Genomic DNA, 27999 nt, shown 5'->3' with positions numbered 1-27999 from the left:
ATATGAGCATGTAATAAATGTACTATATTTTCTTTCTGTGAATGTAAATTATGTATGAAAATTTATTGGTAGCTGGCAAAAGAGGCAAGTTTTCCTTTCAAGTATATTCAATATTTATTTCTCTATAAAACCTCGCTGATTGTACATCGATAAATAGTACAGCAATTTATTGCATTTGCATTAATTTACGCAGGTATGCTTTACACTGTCTAAAAAAAAAAAAAAGGAAATATTGCCACAATTTAGAGATGCAATTCAAGTCTTGCATCCGAGTATTATTTTATTTTCGCTATAAAAATCTACATTATATTTCGCAGATAACGTAAATTATAATCGCTTATTATCAAGGAGACTTTTACGATATTGTAACAAAGTAACAAATACATTACATCTACTTAATTAGTTATTTAATTATAATATGCGCAGTACTGTGGCTTCTTTAACCCTTTACTCCACCCTTCGTGTGTTTCTGCAATTTAACAATACGTAAAAATTATTTATAAACAAAAATAAAAATAAAATTATATAATATAAATAAAATTAAATAAATTAAAATCTGGTCTCTATAGTTATGTATAAATAGATAAATATCAGTGTCTCTTTCGGATAAAATATATCGCAGATAGATTTATATATTGAAATAGCATATTAATCGATCTGTAATTGTAATTAATATTTTTTTATATCATATATTTGTCTCATCCAAAATACGAAAATCCTTACCGCGAGTTGTTCCTTCTCCTTGCGATTTACGATCTTACAATGAGCACGTCCGGCAAGTCCATGGTGTTGCTCGCACGTGCAATCCTTCTCGAATTCGACACTCACAAGATCCTCGACAATCCTTCTAGCAGCAACTTGGGCAAACTGTCTCTTCTGATTCGGTTTAGCATCCACGAGGTTGTTGGAAATAAACGCCGCTCCGCCAGACTGCAACAATATCATATAAGGACGATTCGTACAGCTTACATTTAAAGCTATTAATCTTTTTATTAATTCATGGCTCCTTTAAAATGTGTCATTGATCTCTTTTTTTCTTTTAATTTCCGATTACACTTACCGCGACAGCAAAGTCAGCGCACACATCGGTGGCAGGAAGGACCAGGTTGTTTTTCAGCTCGGTGTTTCCGTTCAGAGGCTTCTTCTTGCTATCGGCGAATACGTAAGCGCTATGGCTGTCGTAACCAACGATGTTCTTCTGCGGTTTACCGGAGACTTGGACGTCGCCAGGATAGTACACGTGATAGTAAGTCAGGCCCAAGTCTCGGTACAGCTTCTCTCCGACTATAAGTCTCAATTGTTGCAACTAGAAAAAAACCGAAAGCATCGCACTCAGTCGCTTAGCATCATGATAAATAAATTTATCGCATGGAAGAACGAAGGATATTATCCTACGATTCGATAATTCATAAGAAATATTTCGTAGGCTGTTTATCGACTCTTCACAGAAAAAAAAGAAGTGTCAAATCAAAACTTATATACTTAAACTAACGCGTTCATTGTTTCGTATATACGCAACAATTTATAGTCTTCTTAGAAGAATTTAATAATTTTAAATTTCAACAATATTATAGTCTTATTTTAATATTGTAATTGTCACCTTAAGAATATATAATTATTTAATTCTACTTTAAGAAAATTATAATCTTTGATTTAAAAAGGTTATTTTCTATCCAACATTGTTTCTTTTCCATTCAAGAAAATTGAATCTTAAATCATAAGAATATATTTTTCTTGATTGAATTGTATTAAATGGCTTCATTCAAGTAAGCAATTATTCAAGCAATTATATTTTTCTTTAATTAACGCAATATAATCTCATTTCAAGATTTCCATGTTAAAACTAAATATATTTTCAAAACAAGAATGTCCTTTTTTTCTGTGTTGATCGATAATTCAAGGAGGATCGATTATATAAACTGCTGTTAAAGTTAGACGAATGTGCCTCGAGCGTATCTTAGAATACTGACAGGAGATAAAAATAGGAAGATGCTCACCGAGAGAGGCAACGGACTCTTCTCGCACGGGGTAGCGATAAGTCCGACGACAGCCTTGACCGCGCCTGTTCTGAACGGGTAGTTGATACCCTCCTCGTAAGCATCGGTCAACTTGAAGGTGCCAAATTCCAGATCCAGCCTTTGCCCGATGTACTCCAGTCGCTGTTCAATATTGCCTCTCCTGGCCTCCTGCGAACACGCAAATATTTCGTGTATCGAAATGATACTATCGAGAACTGCATTCGTGTTAGTTTGACGACAGTCTTGACAAACGTTACCTCGAAAGTAACAAGCGGATCCGTCTTCTCGAATTTTATATTCTTCACATCACCCTCGATGTTAAGATTGCCATTGGAAGTGTAGTGTTGCGGCCAATTCATGTGTTCGCCATAACCGATTAAGCCGATATGGACGTCCCTATTAGAAGAATACGTGATAATAATGATAAGAATATATTACACAACGAAGATACATACGTTATGCCCTGTTGTTTGAATTCCTCTCTTAGGTCGGTTATCAACGTTGGAATCAGATCTTTGAAAAGTTTTTCGTTTTGTGCAATTTGCTCGACTATTAAGACAATGTCGGCTTGGTTCTTCGGGACCTTAACGCTGAAGCTATCACCCACAGCGATCGTATCTCCGCCGACCTTGCAATTTGCTAAAATATCACGACAAATTTGTTTTTTAGTAATCATCATTACCCATCTGTTTTAAATATTTTTTAAAATAATGTTTTATATAAACTTATAATTACGAAAAGAGAGAAATTTCATTTTGCACGTGACTCAATATTAATATATGTTCGCAGAGACATTCAAAAAATATTTGAAATAAAGATAAAAATATTGTATACAAGCTGCTTTTCTCATATTGGATTTTAAATGATTAATGTGTGATAGGAATTCATCTACATGTTAATTAAAATCCTATTCGAAATATTTATTTTAATTATGTTAAATCAAAAATAAATATTTTAAATACGAATATCTCTGTGAGAAAACTTACTAAGCATAATTAAAATAATTATAAAATATAAAATAAAAAATAAAATAGAAAATAAAATATTATTATAAAATAAAAAATAAAATTAGTATAAAATAAAATTTACAATAATAATATTAAAATATTTAAATAATTTTTAAAATATTTAAATGATATTAAAATATTTAAATGATTAATACATTTAAATTATTTTCGCTAGTTTGCATTTGAAACGAGTCCATTATCGATCGTGTTTAATGGAAAAATCGACAAATTTATTTCCAATGAGAGCTATTTTTCTTGCAATACATGTATTAATATCACATTCGATCGTACTTTGTGCGAAGTAGTATAAGTCAACAATTTAACTTACTGCAAGCGGCCGGGATGCTTATTCCGTAAACACGCTTATAATAGCAAGTGGAGTAGTAAGCGGCGGCGAACAAGCAAGGAGCTTGCGGATTTGCGTTAGCGGCAAAGTCGCAAGCGTCTCGGTAATGAGCCGGTTTAACGTAGTTGAAGCAGTTTCTAAAACATCACGGGCAAACATCGTTTTCAAGTTACCTCTAAGTTAACGTGATTACACGATGGTTATATTGTTTCTGGTATTCTATCTCAAATGTGAAATGCCATCTCTAATATATACAATACACAATGAGTGTCTCATAGTAAGATTAAGCTCATCAAGGGCTATTTTATTATCACAGCGAGATAAGTATTCCTCTTATAAAGTTTCTCATAAATTTTATATCATTTTTTTTTAAATATTAGATGTGACATTTGCATCTTTCCTCTCTTTCTCCGTATTATCTCAATATATATTTATATATATTGCTTTTGATGGATAGAGAGAGTAAATTTATAAAATTTTCCACTCTAGATTCTCGACATTTTATTTCTTACTTAACGTCACGTATAATTCAATTTAAATGACGAATGTATACTTACTTCAATACAGACTTCTCGCTGGTAAAGTACTCAGTGCAGACTGGATTATGCTGAGACTTGTGATCGATCGCGTTCACAGCCGCGCAATCGGGCTTCAGTTTGTATCCGTTGGCAAATTCAGTATCGCTCTCGGTAATCTGTTTCAATTGGAGAAAAGGCTTTTTAGAGATCACTGCAAATGCATATTTTATCGTTCGCAAAGTTTTATCGTTCCAAGATCCTTTCGTTGCAAGACGCTTCTCGTCTTTATCTTTGTTATAAAAAATGAAAGATGTGATTTTATCTTGACAGCCTTTTGAGCCTTTTGAATAAACGAAGAACTTTTATTAGATGCTATTAATATTAAAAGATACTTTATTTCTTCGCTTAAAAATACCAGACGATGTCGTCGGTTGTTCTAGTTTCAAACTACCGACTCGGATATCCATTTCGAAGGAATGCCCGTTTGGGAATTTGCGATCCCTTTGGGAAAGAATGCCATTCAACGCAAGCATTTGTCTATCGATCCAAGTGAAAAGTTTTGAATAAAGGCAAAAGCGTACAAAGAACATGATTTATAGTCCCGCGATATTATCGTAATGTTTTACGAATAAAAGCGCGCGCCAAGAAAACGGGGAACGAGCTACCGAGGGTAGAAAGCAGATTATGTTAAATATTTATAACACGGTCTTCATTTTTCATCGTGTTTCCAGCTTCCACGTTTACGCCCTATCAATTTCAGTTCCTTTTATGATAAAATTAGCTGAAAAAATGTATTAAAAATTCTGCTACTTTTATTTATTTTTATTATTTCTGTAATGTGCAGATTTTTCAGCTTGAAAAGTTTGAAATTTAATAAAAAGTTGGTTCAATCGCTTAAAAAAATCGAAAAATATAATTAATGAATTTATTTATTTATTTATTATTAAAAATATTATTAACGAGTTTATTTAGCGAAAATTTTTTTAAAAAATATTGTGCGTATCTGATGCAATTACAATCGATTTTCCGATTGTCTCTCGTTGCGTGAGAAATTATTAATTTAACAGTAGAATAGCTGCAAACTCTCTCTCTCTCACCTTTCCGGATGGCAACGTGTAGTCGTCATAGGGCTCGTTGTTGCCGTCACCGAGAAGACCGCGTAATTTTCCGTGATAAAAGCCGGACACGCTGACCGTGCAAATCACAGTTTTTAGTTTATAGGTGAGTGTGACGTACACGCCATAGTCGGACTTGATGTGTGCGGTCAAGCCGATGAGGAATGCGTGCAGATTCTTCGTGTTGGCTGGGAAATCGGCTGGCTTGTTATTCACCAGGACCTGAAAAAGAGAGAAGCGCGCAAATGCAGTCGCGAACGAGGAGAGCCAAACATTTTGCGCGAACGCAAAATTAAAAAAATGAGCGCGAAAAAAAAGAAAAATTGCAAAAAAAATAATACAAGAGAAAGAAAAAATAAAAGAGCAGGCCGAAAGTTGCGCGTTCTTAATAACGAGGTTGTCCGCGCAACGAACAGCGGCGAATTTTTATTCCTCCCTCGCTCAGTCCGTCTGTAAGAGAAGCGACGCGAGGATAATAGAGTTTGGCTTGTCAGCAAAGTTTGGAGCCCCTCGGTAAACTTACAGAGTTACAGTTCAATACGGGATTGCATTATAAGGCTCGTACTCGGAATACCGTATGAGCGCGATCTGTGGTTTCACCCTCGCCGCTGCCTCCCCCTCGTCCCTTTTTCCCTTTCTCCCTTCGCCCCATTTGCCACCCGGCGCGTTCCCGATTCACGTCACATATTCACCGTAACTTGCCGTTGCTATAGGAAATTGGTTTATAGAGATAAGAGAAATGAACTTACGTTGCCATTGTTCTTCAGCGTGATGCTCTCTTTAGGTTCGGTAACGGTCACGCTAATGAGGTTCCCTTTGTTGAAGTTGGCGACGACGGAGAAATTGCCGTCCTCTATGTCTTGGGCCAAAATGTAGGTACAGTCACCGGGTACGCCGAAGTGATTGCCGTCGAAGGTGAAGAAGTGTCCCCCGTCGACGACGATGCCGGTTTTACTGAAGGGGGGCACTATGTCGGAGAGCAGCAGCGTGGGTCTGTTCGAAGGAGAGGAGCGGAATTAACGTCGTTATTCAACGTTGAATATTCTTTCAGCTTTTAACTGATTGTAAAAAATGAATGCGGGACATTCGTTATATATATATTAAAAAAAAAGGAAGAGAATAATTAAATTTCTCTCTTTTAAAGTGCATCTAACACTTTTTTGATATAAATACATTTTCGAGAGAAATACAAGTTTTTTTAATTAACAAGTAAAGTTGAAAATTGCGTTATAAAGTAAAATTTGATATGTAGTGTAAAATAAAAATAGGAAGTTTGATGAATCAAAAGAAGTTTAATATATACCTGTAGGTGTAGTAGAGATCCGTAAGGGATGGAAATTCATTATTACGTAGCAGATTGATGAGGGAAACCTTTAGCGAGGTAATCACTGGTAATTTCGTCAACGTTTCAAACTGAACAGATAGATTAGTCTTGAGCAAACTCTCTATCAATTCGTCCCAGACATTGCTGGATTGTAGAAGCTTGATGAGAGACGCGATAGCGTCGAGCGTACGCTGATAGATCTTTTTGATCTCATTGACTTCGTCGACCTGTGCGAGACCAGAATATAATTATCTCGATGACCTTGTTATTCGAGTCGCGTTCAAAAGATGCTATCAATCGAAATGGCAGAGCGACGTAAAAAATTGATGGGAATCCTACCTTCTCGTGTTTAACATGTTTTATGATGTATTCGTAGGTAGCGCTGAAGAGCTGTCGAAGTTCTTCGGTTGGCAGCGTGGATTCTATAACGTTGCTGAGCTCTTTGAGGGATACCAGTATGTTCTCCGGTATTTGGAAGTTTTTGATATCTTTGTAGTGTTCCTTCGCGAGCTCGTAGATCGGTAATGCCTTGACTTGGTTGATCAGCAGGACCGCAAACTCATCGACGTCTTTCTTGATCTGACCGACGGCCTTGAATATAATTTTAGCGATGTCCTGAGCGAACTCGGAGGCCATGACCGCCAATTCCTTCAACTCCTTCTGATGATCATTGATCAGAGTGAGCAGCGCCTTGAAGTAAGCTATGGCGACGTTGGCGAGGCTGTCGAGAATTTTGATGTACGCCTTGGCTATCTGTTCGTAGGATTCTTTCAATTGAGGAGAGATCTTGTTCCACGCTTCTTGGAGTTTCGAGATGAACTCGTTGTATTCTTTCTGGATTTCGTTCAATCGTGCAGTTATCTGCTTCAAGGTGTCTGTCACGGCGGTGATGATAGCTCCGAAGTGCTTGTTTCTGAAAGGATGCGATCGATATTGTATGAGGTACGGTAACTCGGCGAAAGACCTACAAACTTCAATCTACAAAAACGTTTACACATCATCATTATTGATTTCTATCAATTCATGTAAGAAGCTATGTTTCACATAACAAATATGTAATTATTGTTAAGAGATTAGAGCCAATTTATGACGTCACACTACAAATTCCAATATTATTTATAAATTTATATAAATTTATATAAATATTAGGTATCATTTAATTTCTATAATATTGAATATATAATGTAATATATGAAAGAGACGTAATCATTTCCTTACAAGGTAGCCTGTATGTCTTTGATGGTCTGTTCAGCGTGAAGCTCGTCCTTCAATTTGCTCAATTCAGTCTCGTAGTAGTCCAAGAGTGGCTTGATATTCGGCTGAGCCTTCTTCAAATGTTCTAAAAGATCTTTCACCTCCCGTTCTGTCTCCTTGATTATTTCAATAGAGGCATCTTTGAGCTGTTTCAGCAACTCGACGATTCGGCTTCGATAACGTTCCTAAAATAAAATATTGTAGTAAAATAAATAAAACAATATTATATGTGCATATTACATGTCGCATGATGATGCTGTACTCACGAGGGCGTAGACAATATTGTCCTTATTGTAGCCGAAGTCAGGTTTCAGGAACTTCTCTTCATCAAGATGGACCAAAGCGTAGAACAGATTTTTCTTTACACCCTCCTTGAACGCGTCGGCGTGAATCTCCGCCAATTGTCCAAGCACAATGCGTCCGTTAGCGCTAATCTTGGTGTTGGGATTATCTGAGAAATATTAATTCGTAAACTCACGATGGAAGAAACTCTTTACGATTTTATTCGCAGGTTAAACAAAGCGATTACATATCCATGAGGGTGCAATTTAAATAAATAAAGCGTTTGATTCGACATAGCTCACCTTCCTGGTACTCCGAATACTTGAAGCTGTTCCAATCGTTCACTTCTATGCTAATTATGATGGGCTTGTTGCCGACAATCGCGATGTCGGCGCCGAGTTTCTGCAGATTTTTCTCTAATTTCAGTTTCGCGTCGACCTTAAGAAGCTCCTTGTCAGGCGCATTTACGAGAAGATACAATTCCGTGTTATCTGCGGCGAACAGGACGCCCACGCTCTTCGTCTTCTGATGCACATCCGTGTAAGTTAATAGACTACCGAAACCGATTTCGTAATTCGTCAGTGCCGCGTGCGACTTGAGATCGACCTTAAGCTGTTGACCACGACTGTTCACTTCGACCACGCTGGTGAAATTGTAGCCTTTATCGATCTTTTCTCGGTTCAGCTTCGTCGCTATGCTGATCTTCTGCGTCTTCTTCGCGAAGATGTCGATATCCACATTCGCGTCCAGCAGGTGTTGACCGCCATAGTGAAGTCTACCTTTGACTGCCATATCCTAACAACACCGAAAATACGTGACTCGAAAAGCGAATTATATTCGATCCGGCTTAAAATGGCGAAGGAGCAATAAGGATGAAAAAGTTTAATCTACGTGAAGATAAATTGACAGAAGACGCTCCATAGTCTCTTTCATAGCCAAGCTCGGCTTATGAAACTCGATGTTCCTGGTAGATTGCGAGAAAATCGAAAGTAAACTCAAGGCTTCGCTCTTTCTTTGCCTTTTTCTAATTTTTACATCAAGACTTTGATCCTATTCCACGTGAAAATTGGAAGCGAAATTGAAAATACTTCTTTAGCTAGATTTTTTCTTTCTCTCAAACTTGGGTCAATATGATTTCTGGATAGATTTAAAAAAAAAAATTCCTCGCAAACGTGCGAAAGTACATTTCTACGTCAGACGGACGTACCTTTGGCTGAGACGGATAAATAAATTTAACTTCTCCGCTGAAGGATCCACTATCCTTTCCGATATTAATGTCTCCGGCAGCGACCAGGGCAGTCTTTTCGGATGGCTTGTTCTTCCTGTCCAAATAAACGGACACATCGACCTTGAATGCGCCGGTTTGCTTCGTCTTCGGCAAGTCGAGTGTGCTGATAACGGCCAGTTCGCGATTAGGTAAGGTCAAAATAGCAGCTGCCAAGGGAAAATAACAGGCGAGTCTTAATTTTTCGTCTCTTCACCAATTAAATTTAATAACATATTAAAACACGCATACGATCGCACTTAATACGTGACTATTAATTTAATTAATAAGAGTTATTGATAAAGAAGCGAGAGAAGCTTTCCTACCGCTTTCCTTGGGATGAATGTAAACGTGATAGGAATACTGGGACTTGTCCTTGGACGAGTGCAAATACAAGTTGGCGGAGTGATCAAACTTGGATTCTTTGATTTCTGTGCTCGTCTTTAATCCAAATTCAGCCGGTACATTGAATTTCTTTAGGTCTACTTCCACTGTTATTTGATGATTCAGGTAGTTCTTTTCTGTAAAAACGAACAAAAATATAGATTACAAAAATTGTCTCATTAAAAAATAATCAAGATGATATCAAGATAATGATAAAAATAGTTCTAGTTTCCCTAGTGAAATTATTTCTCACAATCCTTTTTTCTTCTATGCTACAAAAAATTTTCCATGTACGTATATTTACTCGAGTTTTACACGCGCTTATTTTCGATTTTATCTCTTTGATTTCTGTCAAACTACAGCGATATAATAGCGATATAATAGCAAATGTAAAATTATTAAATTATTATCAAGATAAAGGCATAAATAATCGAGGCCATCAGATAAATTGGACGGTGTAATTGACATTTCCGAGAGGACAATCGATAATTATCATAAAATCATGAAAGGACGACGAGCATTCATTTGATAGCAATCATAAAAGATTCATAACTATTAATGCTGTCATTGGAAACTCGTTACGCGCCGTCCTATTTACACAGCATTCTCGAGAGCAGTTCCTCGAGTTTAATCACGAGAATTTTATTTCCGTAAACTCTCGAGGCTCGACAGGATTCCAAATCGATCCCGAGGGAAAGAGAAAAGGAGAGAAAGAAGAAAAAAAGGAAGAGCAGGAGAGGGAGAGAGAGAGAGATAAAATGTATGAAGTAAATATTATTGCGCCATACGTCATCTAGAAAGGATTAAGACGCGTATACGTCAGAGCACACGCCCTTGCGGCGCGTGACGTCATTCGCGACTTATTTTTTCCTTGTATCGTGCCTTCGCACACCTGGCCTGGTTGATCACGCCTGTCTTCCCGCATCGCGATCCCGGCGTTCGTCGACTTTCCCGTCGAAAGGGGATGAAAGAGAGAAGGAAAGGTAGCAAGGGAGAGAAAAAATGCGCACCGTCTTGAGCTAGAGCCACGCGAGCGAGTTAGGGGGTGCAAAAATCCGGGGGTCTATTAATAACCGAGGCAAGGCACGAATCGGGTGCGGATCACGCGAGAATAGAAAGCTATCGACCGGGATCCGGGCAGTTTAACGCGCGGAAGGGGAGGCCTGGCATCCTCTCTGCTGCCCGCGAAAACTCCCTGTCGCGGCCTATTGCGCATTCATGCGAAATACACACGCGAGAGATACATTGGGGAGAATGATACGGAGACGAGAGGGTCCATGGAGGGAGGCTCTCTAATTATTTAGCACGGGTGGACGTGCGTGCAACGCGGATGAGAGCATGTGCGTCGCGATAAGGATGATTTCCTGAGAGACGGAGAACGATACACACTCTCGGTATATGTGTGGTCCGCACAAACCGCGGGGGTTCGTTATACGGTTCCCGTTAACGTTATATGTTTCTTTTGCATTTTTACGAATCCGTTGTGACGAAGCGGGTCTTGATAAAGGGCCGCGACACGCAAAGCGAGCGTATCATGGAGGTGGTATATTTCCAAGTACGCTGTGTCTGACATTCTTTATTATGTGCGGAAAGTTTTTCTCTATATAACACGGTATACGGTCGATTTTATTATTTTTAAAAATAAATAAGTATGCTGAAAATTGTTTTCTCTCGTTAATTATTCATGAATTCTTTGTATCTCTTTTTCAAACTTAAACAGTCAAAGAAAATGTAACGAAAAGGAAGAAAAAGAAACGCTGCAAGGTGCAGATGTAAAAACGAGTGAAAAAGAGGACACGAAATTTCTTTGTGTTCCTTTTTCAATTTTAAACAATCAAAGAAAATGTAACAAAAAGAAGGAAAGAGAAATGCTGCAAAGTGCAGACGTAAAAACACGAAGGAACGAGGTAAAAATTTGAATTCCATTCAGTTTGGCAAAGATTGTTTTATCGAGGATCATATATATATTTCCACTTTCCTCGTAAAAGAGATGCAATTGACGTGTTGGTGAAAATTTGACTTACGATCAGTGTCGTAGCTCGATTGAAGCTTGAAGTGAGCGCAGTCCTTGCTCTGTTCGCAGTAGCTATTGAAGACGAGGACCTCCTTATTCGAGAGTTTCAGCTCGCCCACGATAGCCGCTGGATCGAACTTGCCATTAAAAACGATTACAACACCGACCTCGCCGTCCTTATCGCGAGTCAATTGCTGGCGAGTATACTTGAAGGACGAGCTCCTCGTGTTCTCGCCTATCTTGAGGCTGCCGTTGCCTTCGACGATGGTCTTGCCACCTTCGTCGCGTTTCTTGTAGTTTGTGCTGCAAATAAATCATAATCTTACGTCAGATATGGTTTTCATTCTCCTCTCTTTCTCACTTATGGAATTATTGTCTTAGGTTGTTTTTCGTTATAATATTTTTCAAACTTTCTTTGCTTATAATAGTTTTGTTCTTGGGGCTAATATTTCAGAAAAATTAGTGCGTATTCTAAACAATATCATGGAACGTTAATGTTGAGAGTAATGAGTGTTATTTTATAGATGTATGATGCGATGTTTATGATGCTTTTTACGCCATCAGTGGAACTCTAAATTTCTGAGAGGAACCATCAACTGTTAGCGTTTTGCGATTCGATCGGGGTGATCTCGATGGAGCGAATAAAAAGGGTTGCGCACAGTTGAAAGGTATTCTCGGAAACCGCTTGAATTAATTTTAGCAGGTGAATCGATGAAATTACACAGAACGAGGTGGAACGACGAACGAAGATACGTATTCTACCGTATCTCTGATCTCCTTTGAAAATGACCTCGTGCCCTTTCGTTAATTACAGGAGGACATCTTTACTCTTTGTTTTGTCGCCGCGTAGGCGATCGATCTTTTACTTCTTTTATATACGCAAGAGGTGTATCCATATCTCGCGCGTCGTTAGAGAACATCGTTTAGAATTACGTCGGAAATATCGATCCTCCACGACACAAGTGCGACGGAATGTACGAGATCGCTAATGGAAGTCGAGAATGCCGAGGAAGACGTTCGTGAACTTTTTGCATTCCGCGCGACCTGTGCAACTTTATCTTTTCGTCCTTCGTGCAAATTCCCTCTTGGTCCAAATAATCATTAATCATTATCGCAACACTCAGATATACCATGTTTACGGATGTACTTCCTTCTTATGCTTTTACCTTCCGGTAACGAGATTCTTGCCATCGCTGGTGACGGCGATGATTATTTTCCTGCCGGTCTTGGCGGTGGGACTGTTGGTGATCTCGGCGTGAATTTTACGATGTTTCAGCTTGTCGCTGTCCAGATTAATGTTGATGACGAAGTTCTCGATGCTCTGCAGGTTGACGTGCGCGTCGGCTGCGGCGAAGCCGTAGGGTGTCTCGACTTTCCATTCGCCTAAAATCAAACGCGAATTCGATAAGGATGTTTATTCAAAGAAACGAAAGTTTTGCTTTTTGCGAATAAATGCAATATAAATGTAACTAATATAAGAAAGGTAAAATAGATAACTTAAAAATATATGTATTTTATATTCATATATATTTGATTGTTTTTTGTTTTCAATTGTCTCAATATTTGCTAAAAAATTTTAATATAATTTCCTGGTTTTGCTTTGAAAGTTATTTTCTTTTTAAGTTTACATGATTTCTTATAGAAAGTGTAAAGCACTTATTTAACAAATTTGAAGAAGATCTTGCTACAAATTTTTCCTTTATACAAACGAAATAGATATTTACGCAAAACTTTATTCATTAACCTATTTGAAATTTAATTTATTTAAAAAAATGTATAGCAAAACATGAATAGATGTCTATAATAATCAAAAAAATTGTATTTGTAACAAATTTATTTTCTTTTTCTGAAAAACTTCTGTCTGAAAGTTTCCCATCATCGATTTGGAGGAAAATATTAATTATAAAATTTTTTTTTAATAAAGAAAATCACGTCACTTTGCAATATTTTAAGTCTCTGCATAATCTAAATTTATTTTATCAATATTGCAGGCAATACGTGAATATAAAGAGATGTATTTATTTGAAATTTCGGTGACCCTTTTACTTTTATATCATATGTTCTTAAAAAAAGTTTCCCTTAAATTCGACTAAAATTACCCGTGTATTCTCGGTCGCCAAGCTTCTCGAATTTCGAGAGTAATTCGGTCTTTCCCTTCGGACAAGTGAGAACTATATGGATAATCGGAGAGACGTTGCCGTCTTGAATTTCGCTCTTGGCTGTGTACTTTGTACCGTCGGCGGTGACGGCCACATCGGTTTTCCTTACGTGCCCGTCCTTTTCTCTCTTCAAAAATAAATAAAGAAAGTATTAGACGCTCGTATAATGGATATATAGTGCCACCCTCGCAGCAATCTCGTTGGTCACTGTAAACTTTACCTTGGTCTTTAAACGGCATGCTGTCGTAGTAAGGGAATAAATTATGGTAAATGACGTAATGGGATATCAAGGGCGACATTTAGCTAGAATAGTGCAAAGAATTCGCTCGACGAGTCGAAATCGGCGAAAGAAGATGTATTTTTACGGAAGAAGAAGAATGAACAGCGTTGTAAACGTTACCTCGTGCTTGAGTTCAATGTCGATGTTATGTAGATTTTCGTACGGGGTGGTAGCCTTGGCCTTTACATCGATATGCGTGAAATCGCGATCGAATGTGAGAGACTCGATCGTGGTGGTCAATTCTTTAGGACCGTACTTGACTATCGATTTGGTGCTGATTGTCACTTTGTCGCCGTTAGGCACATACTTGAAGTGATCTTGAAGAAGGAGAGGCGCCATCTTGAGAACTGTCAGATCGACCTTCAAATCGCTCTCGTAAGGTTGCTCCCCGTCATAGATGCCGGATGACTTGAGAGCACCATCGAACTTGATCGATTTATCCTTATTGTAAGTGAACTCTGATGATCCTTCCCACTCGACTTTCTCGGGCTGACTCAGCAAGCTGTTCTTGAGATCAAGATTGACTTGGTGCAATCCTTCGAATGGCAATCCCAGCTCCACGTTACCGCTGAACGTGCAAGGCTTGTCGACATGGCCAGAGAGGTAGTTTCCAGAACTCTGCGAATGATAGATTTACATCACTAGATTATAAATTATAAGCTTCTCGTAATCTCGAGATATTTATCGATATTTACTCCGCTTACCTTCACTTGGATGTCTTTGCGCAAAGAGGAAGCGACTTGGTATGTCAGTTCACCGTTTTCGCGCACGCCACCTTTGTATTGTAGGCTAAACGGCCCCGATAACTTTGCATTATCCAAATATGTTCCTGTTGCGGTCAAAACGATTTCGAGCAATTTCTTATAACCATCGACATCGGCAAGGTTCTTCAAATTGAGATCGACCTGCCCTTTGCTGCCGTTTAAGTCGGCGATCGCTTGCCAATTGACCTGGTACGTATTCCTCTTGTAATCCAAATCGATAACATCGACAAGATACGTAAATTTCCGCGAAGTCTTGCCGCCTTTAGTTTCGTAATCCTGGCACTCAACGTTCACGTGGATGTTGTACTTGTCGTCTTTTTTGGTGGACGTGCGCTTGCCTTTGTAAGTCAGATATTGACCGTTCGGGAAAGCGATGTCCGCGTCGATGATCAGCTCACCTTCGTTGAAGGTGCCATCTAACTTACCGTTCACCTTGATCTTGTGATTCGCCACCTCGATCACATTTTTCGAGTCGATGGCGTTTTTCTTTACATCATTAATAGTGGACAACTTGAGACACTTGCTCGGGTCCCTTTCCGCGTCGAATAGAATCTCGACATCAGCATTGTGTTGTGAACCGCTTATCACGAATTCGCCGCTTCCCTTGATCTTTCGGTTGATTTTCGGCAGATCGATGTTGAGCTGCGCGTTACCTTTCTCGTTCTGTGCCGTGATCTGTCCCACGACGTTCAGATAGTTCTTTACGTTTAGGGACAAATTACCCTGCGGATATATACCCTGTCGCAGCAATTTAAGCACAAAATCGATGTACTTGACGTCGTTGACGGTAAAATATGCTCGAGACTGGACATTGGTGGGACGCTCGGCGTTTAGACTACCGAAGAGCTTGACCTTCTTGCCGTTTAGATCCAGATCACCATCCACCTCGAAGTTCACGCGATTGTCGCCCTTGTCATATGTCACAAGTGCCTCGGCCTCGTACTTACCGCCCGGAGTCAGCTCGATCTTGTTCTGGTACTTGCTCTTGTGCGGATCGACAATCGTACGTTTGGATTCCAGTTTGATGCTATTTTGCAATAGCTTGGCCTCGAATTCGAACTCATACTCGCCCGGTTTAGCTGTGTTCCGCTTGGCGGATAGCTCCGTGCCGAACTTGAACTTGTCATATACAATCTCGATGTCGCCATCGATGGAATCGTGTGTGAGTTTTCCTTCGAGATCCAGTTTCAGCTTCGCAGCGGGATACGAGACTTTGTTGGATCCACTCAGGATAAAGGCTTCCCTCGGGTTTCCCCATTTTGTAATGACATGTTGTTTGAGAGTGAAACGATTGATTGTGGATTTTAGATCCGGACCATGGACGAAGACTAGATTATTCTCGAACTCTTGTGGATCCTTACGCAATTCCCAGTCGACGTCGAATGCTATATTGGGATCTCTAGACGGCACTGCTGATAAACCGAGCGAATAGTGATGTTCTCCCAGCTTTTTCCCATGTGACTTCAAGGCGATTGACTCGTCGCCGTAATTTGCTTTTATATCCAGGGCAACGGTGTTTTCACCGGATTGAACGTATCCATCGAGACCGACGAGATTATGATCGGCCGCGACCAGAGCTACGTTGTTGAACACGTATTTCTTCGTGTCATTTTCATCGATCAGCTCCACGCTACCCTGCACATTGTATTGCTGACTAGATGTCTTTGTTCCGGACTTGGTGCCCGCCAGTTTTTCGATATGTTCCGGTACCTTGTACTTCAATATGGGCTTGTACTTGTTGGCACCGACGGCCAAAAGACCGGCCTGAGCAAAGTATTCATGGTTATCGTTGTACACCGTGGCTGTAAGCGTCTGTTCCTGAGAATTGCATTTCAATATCGCCTCAATGGAAGCCTTTTTGAAGGGAGAATCGAATGACAATTTGGCGAGTTTGTTGGGCTCGAGAGCGACTTCACCAGTCAGAGATACGCGTCTGTTAATCTTGCTGTTGGGCGTATCCAACAAGATCTCGAATAATCGAGAATTGGGTGTCTTATCGTAATAAATCTTAAGATGGACGCTTGTCAGATCGTTGTTCTCATGGTAAATGTTATATTTGTACGGTCCGTTCAAGGGGAAAAAGGCTCTCCTGCTCACCGATTCGATGCCATCATACGGGAATTCTAGGTGTCCGCAAACTGTTATGCCCACAACGGTGGAGAATTGTTCGAAGCAATCCTTGTATACCTTGCTTTTGCCAAACTTGACAGGCTTATATATATCGCCTTTCGACCCGGTACTCAGCAGGATCTCGCCGGTTGCGCTTATGACCACCTCCTTTTTATGTGGCGCGCCGACTTTTATGTCAATACCCTTGCCGTCCAATAGCTTCACTGTCACATCGGTCGCCGTATCGGTATGCAATGTGCTGACGAGCTTCATACCAGACTCTACATCGAATCCTTTAACGACCAGGCTACCAGCAATCTGAATGGAGGCGCTAGGTTCGAAACCGAAGTGCGCTTCGGCGTTTTGCGGATTCTTTATGATTGCCGGGATGTCTAATTTACCGTATGTCTTCAAGTGAACTATGCTGGTGCCGATCACGCCCACAGAGAGCGCCGTGCCGAGATTTGTCGGATAGATGAGCTCCGCGTCCAGGAATTGCATGCGACTCTGCAAGTTGTAATCAAATTTCTTTATTTTGTCGAATCCTATTTCAACATTATCGAATATCTTATCGATGATGTTGTGCGGCGATAAATGCACGGGATTTCCATTGTAAGTTAAATACGCCAATTCGACACCGAACAGTTTGACTGATAGATCTATGTCAAGCTGCTCATCCACCTCGTTGTTTCTCAATTTCACACCTTTGGCGAATTTGTCGAGTTCTCCCTGTTTGACTTCACGCTTATGGCGCAACTTGCTGACTTTCTGTTTAACGTACTTTGCAATATCCTCGAACTCATCCACGCCTTTTTTCACCAAGTCTTCCGTCTCATCCTGCGTCAAACGACCTTTAGGTCCGAAGTAGTGCTCGATCAGTCTATCAAGGTTCTCGATACGCGTGTTGAGTTCTAAGAAATTAAAAGATCTGCCGAATATCTCAGTGGTTAGATTCAAGTTCACCGAACGCGGCACAAAGCTGTTTTGACTGTAAATGACGTTACTCTCCGCGGATGAGCCGACTCCGATTCCGCCCACGTTATACGATAGTTCATTGTTGAAGGAGAACTTACGGAAATCTTCCGGGAATTTGGTTCGCGGTTTAATTTGATCGAGCTGTCTCTTCGCTTCGGATTTGCTTGGATCAGCGGAGGCTCGTAGGTTACGCAAATGACTCTGAATGAAGGATCCAACTTGATTGACCGTTTCTTTATCTAACGTTTCCTTGATACTATTGGCAACATGCGGGCAAACACAGTCGACTAATGACAGATAACTTTTTATTCTGATTTCGCTATCCTCTTCACGATCAGCAAAAACCTTCAGAAGAATACTCTTCCATTTCATAGAACAGCGAACGGGTAGAGTCTCGATCGCGGCCACCCTGACGCGATTGCGAACGTTCTTATCCTCGGCGATGTTGGCTAGTTTTTGCACACTGGCGTCATCGAGATAATGAGTATTACCCAACGCCTTAAGGGCCGAGACTATGAGGTTCTCCTGTTCCCTGGTCTTCGCCTTTCCGTTGCCGACCTTCTCGCGGATCTTGTGGATAGCCTGCTTAACTTCGGCTACATTATCGCAGGCGTGCTCTTGACAGTACTTTCCGATCACTTGACCGATCCCGAGGTAACCGAGGCGCGGCAGGTTCGGCTGATCGAGAAGAGACGTGACAGCGGTTACTGACGGTAAATTCACGTGATTGATGAGAGCAAGACTCGCGTAAAAGATGAGGGTCTGAACACCAGTGAGCTCGTGGCTCTTCAACAAATCGATGACCACTTCGGCGGCTTCACCGCTTCCGGTGCGGAAGAGGGCATCCAGTAAAATCTTCTTGTCCTGAACTTTATCAAAACCAGCACCGACCTTCACTTTCTGATAGACGGCGAGAATGTCATTCTTGCTACTGAGACGGAGGACTCGAACGAGCTCGGCGAATTTCTCCGCTGCATCCTGCTGTACACTGTCACGCTCTTCGGAACTCGCCGCTTTCAGAGCTGCAGCAATAGCGTCAACCGAAGACTTGATGACGGGATGCGGCGCTTCAAAAATGAGAGATTTTGGTTGGGTGACGGGAGCATTCGGACTATCGCCTTTCTCGCCCTTAAGGGTCAGCGTGGTTTGCACGATCGTCTTGGCGTTGATATCACCGTTGCTCCATGGCTTCAGTTTGTAAGTCTCGACCGAGGTCGCTTTATTCAAGATACCGCGTTTAAAACGTTGTTCAATCTTCTGGTGGGATGATAGCAACGGAGCCGATTGAATATCGGACTTTGAATCGTAGATCGCGGACACGGGTCCTTCCCTGATGTTCTCGCGATGGGAACAGCGGCCCAGGTTTCTTTCCTTGTAAATGACTAACGACTCGCCGTCTTTGTGGAAGGTAAAGTCAGTCGGACAGCCGCCAAATACGTCGAACTGAAAGTTTGACAAACATTATATCGAGATAGTTGTTTAGAAAAATTTAAATTAGGACAGTTTGACTTGTTGACATACCTCGTGATGAGTTGTAGAGCCAGAATCTTGGATGACGGCTGACTGGAAGAGAGAGGCGATAGCTCTCTTGATGTTGAGAGACGCCTGAGAGTCACCCGCTTCGGCACAAACCTGCGTGTCGATGTGGCCATCGTGGTAGTTGAATTGCAGCGCGTGCTGTTCAACATCTGGTAACGATATTGGCTGGAAAATAAATGATATTTACATTTTCACATATTTATACTCTTAATATTTCTATAAACAAATCTATCATGTGCATTTATGGCACAGAAGATAATATTTTCCACAGAATTTAAAGTAAAAAGAAAATTAAAAATAAGAAACATTTTATCACACACATATGAAAATTAATCTATAATAAATCATTTATTCTGTGAAAATTAATCTATTAATTAATTATCTTCTCGCGTATCGAGGAATGCCTACAGATAAGAAACTTTTTTACTGCATTCCAGTTGATATAAACCATCAGTTTTAATTACACGTGCGTGCAAAAACAGTTCTAATTAAAAGTTTTTAATGTATAAATGTATATAGTTTATTTATACGAGATTGAATTAAAAGTTTTTTAATGTTTCTCAAAAAAGTCAAAATATTATATGTATATGGATTCAACTTTCATATTTCCACTGTATTTTATGTATTCCTATTTTTCCTCTCGTATATTTATCAATTTTTTTTTTATTTGGAAATGCGCGATACAGATATAAAACACTTACGGCTCCGTTGATTTGCACGCCCTTCAATCGGATCTGCCGAATGCAGTCAGGCTTCACTGACAATTCAACGGTACCTTTCAATTTTAAAGTAGCGTCACCCTGAGCATCGGGAACTGACGTTACGGACGTTCCTTCTAAGTCGTATACATATGTGTGCCCTTCCTGATATGCTTTACCTCCATGTACTGAAAGAAATAAGAAGAGAAAATGTAAAATTAAATCCATAATATAAAATCATAAGTGACATTAAATGTAACAGAATATTAATTTCTCATTTTTAATGAAAAATTCTTGAAAATAATTACGATAAAATTAGACAGACTTTTCACTGTACAATTTGTAAATATACTTACATCCATGACAGCCGACTGCACATTTATCTATAACAAAAAGAAAATCACATATCAATAACTATAAAAATATATATTTACAATAATGTATAATTATAGTTATTATTATTAATTATGTTATTAATAGCAAACAATAAAAAAGAATAGGAAATGCTATATTAATTATTTTTTCCTTCTCTTCATAAAACCCGAAACGCAGAAATTGTTGTAATAAAGCAAATCACAAGGACGGAATATATACGAAAAATATTAGAAGCAAAAGCATTCTTTAGTTTTTATGAAAAAGAAACGAGTAAAATCTTTTTTGTAACGTTACTTTAATTTTCAGATTTCATTGAAATGCGGATTTAAACGGAAAAACAGACAAGCAGTTATAATCTATTATGTTTGACGCAGATTATTTCGAGAAAAAATATATTTGTGCATCTCTCGGAGTGAACTCGATGCTAGGGTCGAGCGCTGATAACGTGCCGTTAATCGTGACTTTCTTGACCCTGGACCATGGAATTTCCATTTCTGTTCGATAGAGCGTGTCGGGCACCCGCGCGGTTTATAATGGTTTATACCACAATAGTTTCGCCCTTTAACATTTAAATTGATTCGAACGAAACCGCAGTGACTTTTCGAGCTATAAAAGGGAACGTATCTACTAATCAATTGCAGTGCTTGCAATAATTTGACATTTGACAATGCTCTTTTTAGTCCAAACTAAATTTTTTAAATTTGTATGCGTTTTAAATTGTAAAGATTATTTATTACGTTGCTCTCACACATTAGGTTGCGCTTTTATACATACATTTCATATTAAACATCCTTCAAACGTTAATTTTATAAATTTTACATGAGAAACATTCCAGTTATATTGAATTAATTACATTACATATTGCATCACGTGTAACTTTTACGTGAAATTTTCCAATTATATTATTAAATTAATTACATTCTATATCATTAATGTATATGAAATTAATTATACATTACGTGAACGAGTATTCTTAAAAAGTATTTGATATTGATATTTGTTTCTGTATGCTTGGAGCATTCTTATCTCTCATTTCATTTTATCTTGCTGACATTCAGAAAAATAGCAAAAATTAGTAGGCAAAATTCATAGGCGAGCGCAAACACGATGCACAACACGATTATAGATAAACATAATTATTGTGTGTGTGTGTGTGTGTATGTGTTTCACAAAAAAATGTTGTTTTTTTAGAAAATATCGACTTTAATTTTAAATAGGATGGTTTATATCGTACATTAAAAATCAGTTAACGCACATTTTATTAGTGATGTAATTTTTGTATTATTTTTAAATAAAACCTACTATTGGATCAGTGATATAAAGAAAATGATGAAATGTGTCACCAAGCTATAACGGAAGTTTAAAGTTCACACAAACTGCAACTGTATATCACGAAAACACAAAAATATTAGAATATTATTTTTCAATATATTTCTCTCTTTCCATTAGACAAGTCAACGAAGTCACAACTATTCAATTTTTTTTCTTGTGTGATTCTACGCATAAGCTAATTAGATGATTGGAGGAAAAATAGATTTACAGATATAAATCTCATTGCGCACAGTAAGATACGAATTGACCATAACCTAAGGGTTACTCAATATTACATCAAAACATTAATTAGAACGAAAAACAAGCAAGCGTCAAACTTTGCACTTGTGCACCAGTTACATAAATATTTACTCGATGAAGAAATAATTGATTGCATCTCAGCACACATAGTAAAGATTAACTTTTCTCGGCGAACGAAAAAAATGCAAACAATAGAAAACATGCAAAATTAAAGTGACTTATAAAGTTTACGAGATATGATAATATTTTTCGTTGAAGCAAGATTAGTAAGTGGAAACAGTTAAATCTAATCCTTCCAATTTATATGTAATGAGTATGTGTGAATATAGAGAGATTACTAGGAATCTTCCATTACTATTGTTTCCAATAAACCATTATATATATATATATGTATATATATATATATATTTTTTTTTTTTTTTTACGCAAATTAATAATAAAATGTAAAATATAATATATAAAATAATAATAATAATAAAATAAAATAATAATAAAATAATAAATTAATAATAAAATATAATAATAATAATAATAATAATAATAATAATAATAATAATAATAATAAAATAATAATAAAATAGGTAAATATGTCGATGAAGGGATGCGTGGTTGGAGAAAGAAGAATATTCAAATTTATGTTTATATTTATATTTTATTCAGCAATAATTAGGATAAATGTCTCTCATAATTCGAAAAAATGCTTCTTAATGAATATATGCTGCTTAAGGAATATTTCTACAACTTAAGTCTGTATTATTATTATGTTTACATATTTCGGACTATAAGCATACTTTGCGTGGAAATTACTTTCGAACTGTGTTTTCATACTATAATTCTATCTACACGGTGTCAATAAAATCTATATTCTCTTTCTAACTTCTTTTACTAATAACTTTTTAACGAACAGCGAGCGACGGCTAAAACCTTTTGGATGTTACTCAGGGCAGTGATCTTGACAACATATGTCAAGGTCAAGGTAATCGAGGCGGGCTCCCTTCATCGACATATTTACCATAAAATAATAAATTAATAATAAAATATAATAAAAAATATAGAATATAATATATAAAATAATAGCAATTAATTTTTTCTAGAAAAATAATATAAGTGACGGCGAACAAGTATATACAGGGTGCTTTTTGTTTACCTGATGTAAGAAAGAAAAATATGGAGGAGATGAAATAACAGAGTAACCGAATAAATGAAGAGAAAGAGAGATAGATGAGATACAAGAGAAGGAGGGTAGCGTTCCTTCAATGGAGACAAAAGGGATAACAAAGAGATAAAGAACAACGCGTGTGAAAAGAGGAGGAGGGGGAGAGTGTTGGTCTCGAGAATAGACCAAAAGAAGGGTGAATCTATTCGATAAAGGTGTACATTGTTTCTGTACAACAATACCGCGAATCCCGGCGATCAATTTTCCTCCTCTTGATCGTCCTCACTTTAATGGCAATCTACGAGTTCGTTGAAATATTCCTGCAGAGAATTTTCTCTTCGTTATTCCCAGTCACCGCAACCGGAAATTCATCTGTTTGACTTCGCAGAATGCACGACTAAGGGATTCCTTTGAATTTGTATTAGCACTTTTATTTCATTCAATTGCCTTCTATTTTCCGCTTTTCTATATAAAGACTTTTTATCTGCGAATCCTTTGAACAATCTTTAAACGAGTTTTCCTCAACGACAATAGGGATATCTATAAATAGCAATATATTTCTAGATACAGAATAACAAAATCTTATATTTTTCGCGCTTAAACTCGGATAAACTTCATTTCGGCTAAGCTCTATTGAAATTTTTCAAATTGGAGTACTTAAAAATATGTCAAAGATTAAGAAAAAAATTTAAAAAAAATGGCACATGAAAGTCAACGCGCGGTAGTTGGAGCGCAGAGAAGAAACAACACTTCTTTCTTTTTTTTTTTAATATTAGTTTATTACAAACTCATATTACAACAAGAAAAAACGCGTTGGCTCTTATGTGCCATTTTCCTTTTAATTTTTTGATTATTTGAGCAAAATTTCTAATTATTAAATTATTTAATTATTATTTAATTAAAGAAAAAAGCACTTTTTCCATTTTTATCAAGAGATATAGAATCAATTCAAATTTACAACACAGAGGACGCGATCTAATTTGTGGATGAAATACATAATTGTGATTCTCCTTAGACATTATCTCATCGACTGAATAAAGCAACGTCACCAAATGCACGCAACATGAAAAGTACAGTACGTTTAGAGAGTCTCGCCGGGATTTTGCCGTAATCTAACGCAATTGCAACTGTAATTTCTGAGCGTTGCTCGTCCCCTTGGACGAAGCTCGGCGCGATTAGGGGTGCTCCGCTCTCGTTGTATCACTTAAACGCGTGCATTATGCAAATTCGCGTAGTGCTCGCGTACGCTTTGTACGTACACTTTCATATTTCATCATATGTTCAGGGACGCCGTATCTTTCTCGCATTATTTCATGCGTCGCGTTTAAACGTCGATCTTTCTCCTCGATGATCCCGTATTCTTCTCGCTCGTATTTTTAACCCGACAATCGCGCCTCGCGTTTCTCGCATACAACTGCGCCATTGTAATTATTTATCACGGAATTTTTAATGCATTGTCAATAGCCATTGAGTGACTCTCTCGATATAACGAGAGATGTTACGCTTAAAGGGAGATATTCATATGAAAAAATCCATCCATCTCTCTCTCTCTCTTTCTCTGGATGTTGTTTCTCTATTTTCCGGCGATGTTTCTGGTGCCACGACGGTCACAGCTTTGCGAGGCAATTGGAAAAACGTGACGCCAATAGAAAACGCGACGATTGCAATCGTACTTTATTCTATTTCGCTCGCGTAAACCGCGGCGAACGACGCGAAACGATGGTTTACGCGTTCCCTTTACGTATTTTAAAATGCGCCGGTGAAAGAACGTTTGTTATATGTCGCAACGGCCAGATCGGATCTATTTTACTGGGATGTAGGGACGTCAGATCAATTTACCAAATGTCCGGTCAAACACAGGGGACCTATAATCATTTCAATGATACGGACCTCGTTCCGTCCACCGATATACGCCATACGCGAACTCTTTAAACCGCTATTTGTTACATTTACAACTGCAAGCAAACTCTGTACTTACCACGTTGAATTCTCCAATTTATCTATTTTTCTTAACAGCTCTATTATCATAAAAAAGTAATCGTATATATTTCTTTATATCTATCGCAAATGATATCGGTTAATAAATCCTATTATTTTTTAAATTTGTTAATTTTCCATTAATAATTTATTGGCATCAGAGAATGAAAGAAATGTATCCAAACGATTTCCTATTTCATAATTTCATATTATGTATAAGAAAATATAAGTTTTAATATATTCTTGCATCTAATACTTTATAAGAGCGACCAATATATATCCTAATGATTATTTATATCGCACATGTACTAGTACATGCTAATTATATATCCGATTATTCATGATTGACTTGAACAATGCGTTGACGTACAAATCAAAGACAAAAAATGTGAAGGCACGCACGATAAAGGGTTATCAAGTAAACGGTAAAGAATTCCTCGCACATTGTATTTGAAAGCAAAAACATAAAATCGACTTTCTCTATTATAATTACAGAATAAATAATTTTTTATCGCCAACTCTCTGCTGGATAATAATAGCTTTAAACACTCAATTCGATTCGTATATTATTCAAACGCGATTGGAAATACATTTGCAAATCAATGCACATGTAGGCGCGCCTACATGTTTACGATTTGATAAAAGTGCACTAGATTTTTTTACATTATTTATTTTATTTTTATACATCCGATATTGTAATTTTGCGAAAAATTTAAAAACTGAAATTTTCCTGCGTATGCCCCAATAATTTTCTACAATTACTTTATATCTCTTATCATGTATATATGTATTTTATTTGTTTGCAAACTGCTTTAATCTTTTTTTAAAGTATTCTTTCACTTTATTTTGTTAATAAAAAAAAAATGGATATCCGACATTTTCTTCCAGTATAATTTAGTCCAGTATAATTGAATTAAAAGACAATTTTCTTTAAACTCCTAGTAATAAGAAAGTATTAAATACCAACGTACGCCGATAAAAAGTTTTATACTTTATAACATAAAATAAGTAAACGGAAAGTTGCAACTTCGATTAAATCAAACTCTAAAATAACATGTAATGTAATATAAAAGAGAGAATGAGAGAGAGAAAAACATCATGCATAAAGCGGAAACGTAGATAAATTTTATATCGAAAGATGAATCATCGCTGCAGGAGCAAAGGTGACAAGAAAGATAAAGAAAGATTCGTAAAGAAAGTTCAAAACTTTTTCCTCGTTATTACGAAGAAGCTTAAGATGAATCTCTCCAAGACGGCTATATCGAAGATTATTTCTTCGTAAATCCCGGCTTAACTACAGTATTGCAAGAGAGAAAGGTTTGGATATTTTTAGTTTATTATGCTAATCATGGCAAGTGTAACAATCGCCGGATAAAATTCTGCTAATCTCTCGGGATCCTATCGCTCTCACGAAAATATTACCAATTTCAACATCCATTTGCGACGATAATCTTTATCCTTGACACAACAAATAACCTTATGATATTCAAACCTGACCGCGCTGAGCGCGTTGACCTTTTCTATCAACTCGCGTATTAATCTTTAACTTGATAGAAAAATTTAAACTCATGGAAATCCATCCGGTCTTCTCGAAAGGTCTACACGAACGTCGTTTACAACTTTATATACGAGTATCGGGGCACAACAACAATTATCGCAAACTTATTGCAACTTTTTATCAGCTCTTTTAAAAAATATCAAAAATTTAATTACAGTTACGTTATAAACTTTAGCTCAAATAATAATTATACAGATAATGTGCTCTGATGATATTCTTCAAACGCAAAAAAATTGATAATAGAATAAAATAAAAATTTGCGATGCTATTTTTCATTAATTACATATTTTTTTCAAATATTGCATTAATTATCTAATAGTATTTTAAAATTTTATTCTTAATCACGAATTAATAATTATCTTCGGAATCGGGAGATTGCTTATAAGAAGCAAATCCATTCTTTTTCTTTGGTTTGGAACGATATCGGTTATTCTGATTCCTCTTTCGTATCGATATATACAAGTATAAAGTTGCAATTCTAGAATTAAGAACTTTTTCATTAGTGGAATCTAAAAGTACTCCTGCATCAACATCTATAAATATATATATATATATATATATATATATATATATATATATATTTCTAGATATATATATATATATAAAAGGATTTTCTTTGATATATTTATCTAGCTCTTTCAATCTATTCTAGGCAAATTTTCTGATAAATGAATCGCACTGCTTTCCTATCATTTTCGCACTTTTGTAATTATCTAAGAATAGAGAAAAGAGGAAATGGTTTGCAACGGCCATCTTTTCTTTAGAGATTAAATTGAAACACAGACTGCTCTGCAGAAAGGGATGAAAGCGACGTGGTGCTTTACTCACCGCCCAAGGCGTCGACCGTCAGGAAGAGGAGGCAACCAGCGAAGACGGCCGTCCTCGCGAGCCCCATGGCTTCCTTTTGCCCGAGAACCGCAAGCTATTGCTTTTAGCACTACTTTCTCGCACAATCAGTGATGACACGATCGGCGGCCACGGGCGAACGCGACAAAAGCGTCCGCGCTTTTCTACGTCCGTGCTTTTATGCTCTCGTCGCTCCCCACCCGCTTGTGTCCACAAATCCTACCCTATGCACATCGGCCCGTTTTCATACGTATGTGTCATGTGGGCCCCGCGATACGTGGGAGATAAAAAAAGAGATTTATCCGTACACCCCCGGCCGAGAGAGAGAAAAGGAGAGATGATTGGTGAAAAGGGCTTATCGAAATTTTCCTTGGTGATAAAGAATAGTGAGCTTGTAAAACGGACATTGACCATCCCGATAAACTATCCTTCCAAAAAGCATGTTTTATCAAGAGACCGATTCTC

The 27999-nt window shown here is 37.7% G+C and overlaps 2 protein-coding genes across 7 annotated transcripts in view; one reads left to right on the top strand and one right to left on the bottom strand.

Moving 5' to 3' along the window:
- Positions 1 to 27999, top strand: part of LOC145960697 (BTB/POZ domain-containing protein 7) — a 52529-nt gene that overhangs the window by 24153 nt on the left and 377 nt on the right. The window lies entirely within an intron of this gene.
- Positions 231 to 27689, bottom strand: Apolpp (retinoid- and fatty-acid binding glycoprotein apolipophorin). The gene is made up of 26 exons (XM_083080328.1): positions 27517 to 27689; positions 20407 to 20433; positions 20054 to 20238; positions 19335 to 19517; positions 14670 to 19256; positions 14086 to 14583; positions 13626 to 13812; positions 12693 to 12909; positions 11537 to 11829; positions 9455 to 9649; positions 9072 to 9298; positions 8167 to 8659; positions 7849 to 8033; positions 7547 to 7767; positions 6668 to 7241; positions 6308 to 6555; positions 5754 to 5997; positions 4987 to 5226; positions 3929 to 4065; positions 3354 to 3508; positions 2474 to 2657; positions 2276 to 2414; positions 1998 to 2186; positions 1061 to 1306; positions 724 to 930; positions 231 to 469 (listed from the first exon to the last, which is right to left on the bottom strand). The coding sequence occupies exons 1-26, from the start codon at positions 27581 to 27583 to the stop codon at positions 440 to 442; spliced, it is 10158 nt and encodes a 3385-aa protein (XP_082936454.1). The 5' UTR covers positions 27584 to 27689; the 3' UTR covers positions 231 to 439.

The sequence above is a fragment of the Camponotus vicinus genome, unplaced genomic scaffold, assembly GCF_025532165.1.
Source record: "Camponotus vicinus isolate PSW18456_S1 unplaced genomic scaffold, iyCamVici1.0 SCAF_10, whole genome shotgun sequence".
Lineage (NCBI taxonomy): Eukaryota > Metazoa > Arthropoda > Insecta > Hymenoptera > Formicidae > Camponotus > Camponotus vicinus.
The sequence above is the reverse complement of the archived record's forward strand: the minus strand, read 5'-3'. Positions and strand labels throughout refer to the sequence as shown.

Coding starts and splice junctions, on each gene's coding strand:
- Apolpp (XM_083080328.1), bottom strand. CDS start 27,583: ATGGGGCTCGCGAGGACGGCCGTCTTCGCTGGTTGCCTCCTCTTCCTG. Junction 11,830..12,692: donor AAGAATCTCGTTACCGGAAG/GTAAAAGCATAA, acceptor ATTTATTTGCAG/CACAAACTACAAGAAACGCG. Junction 9,650..11,536: donor ATCGAGCTACGACACTGATC/GTAAGTCAAATT, acceptor TCGTTTTTACAG/AAAAGAACTACCTGAATCAT.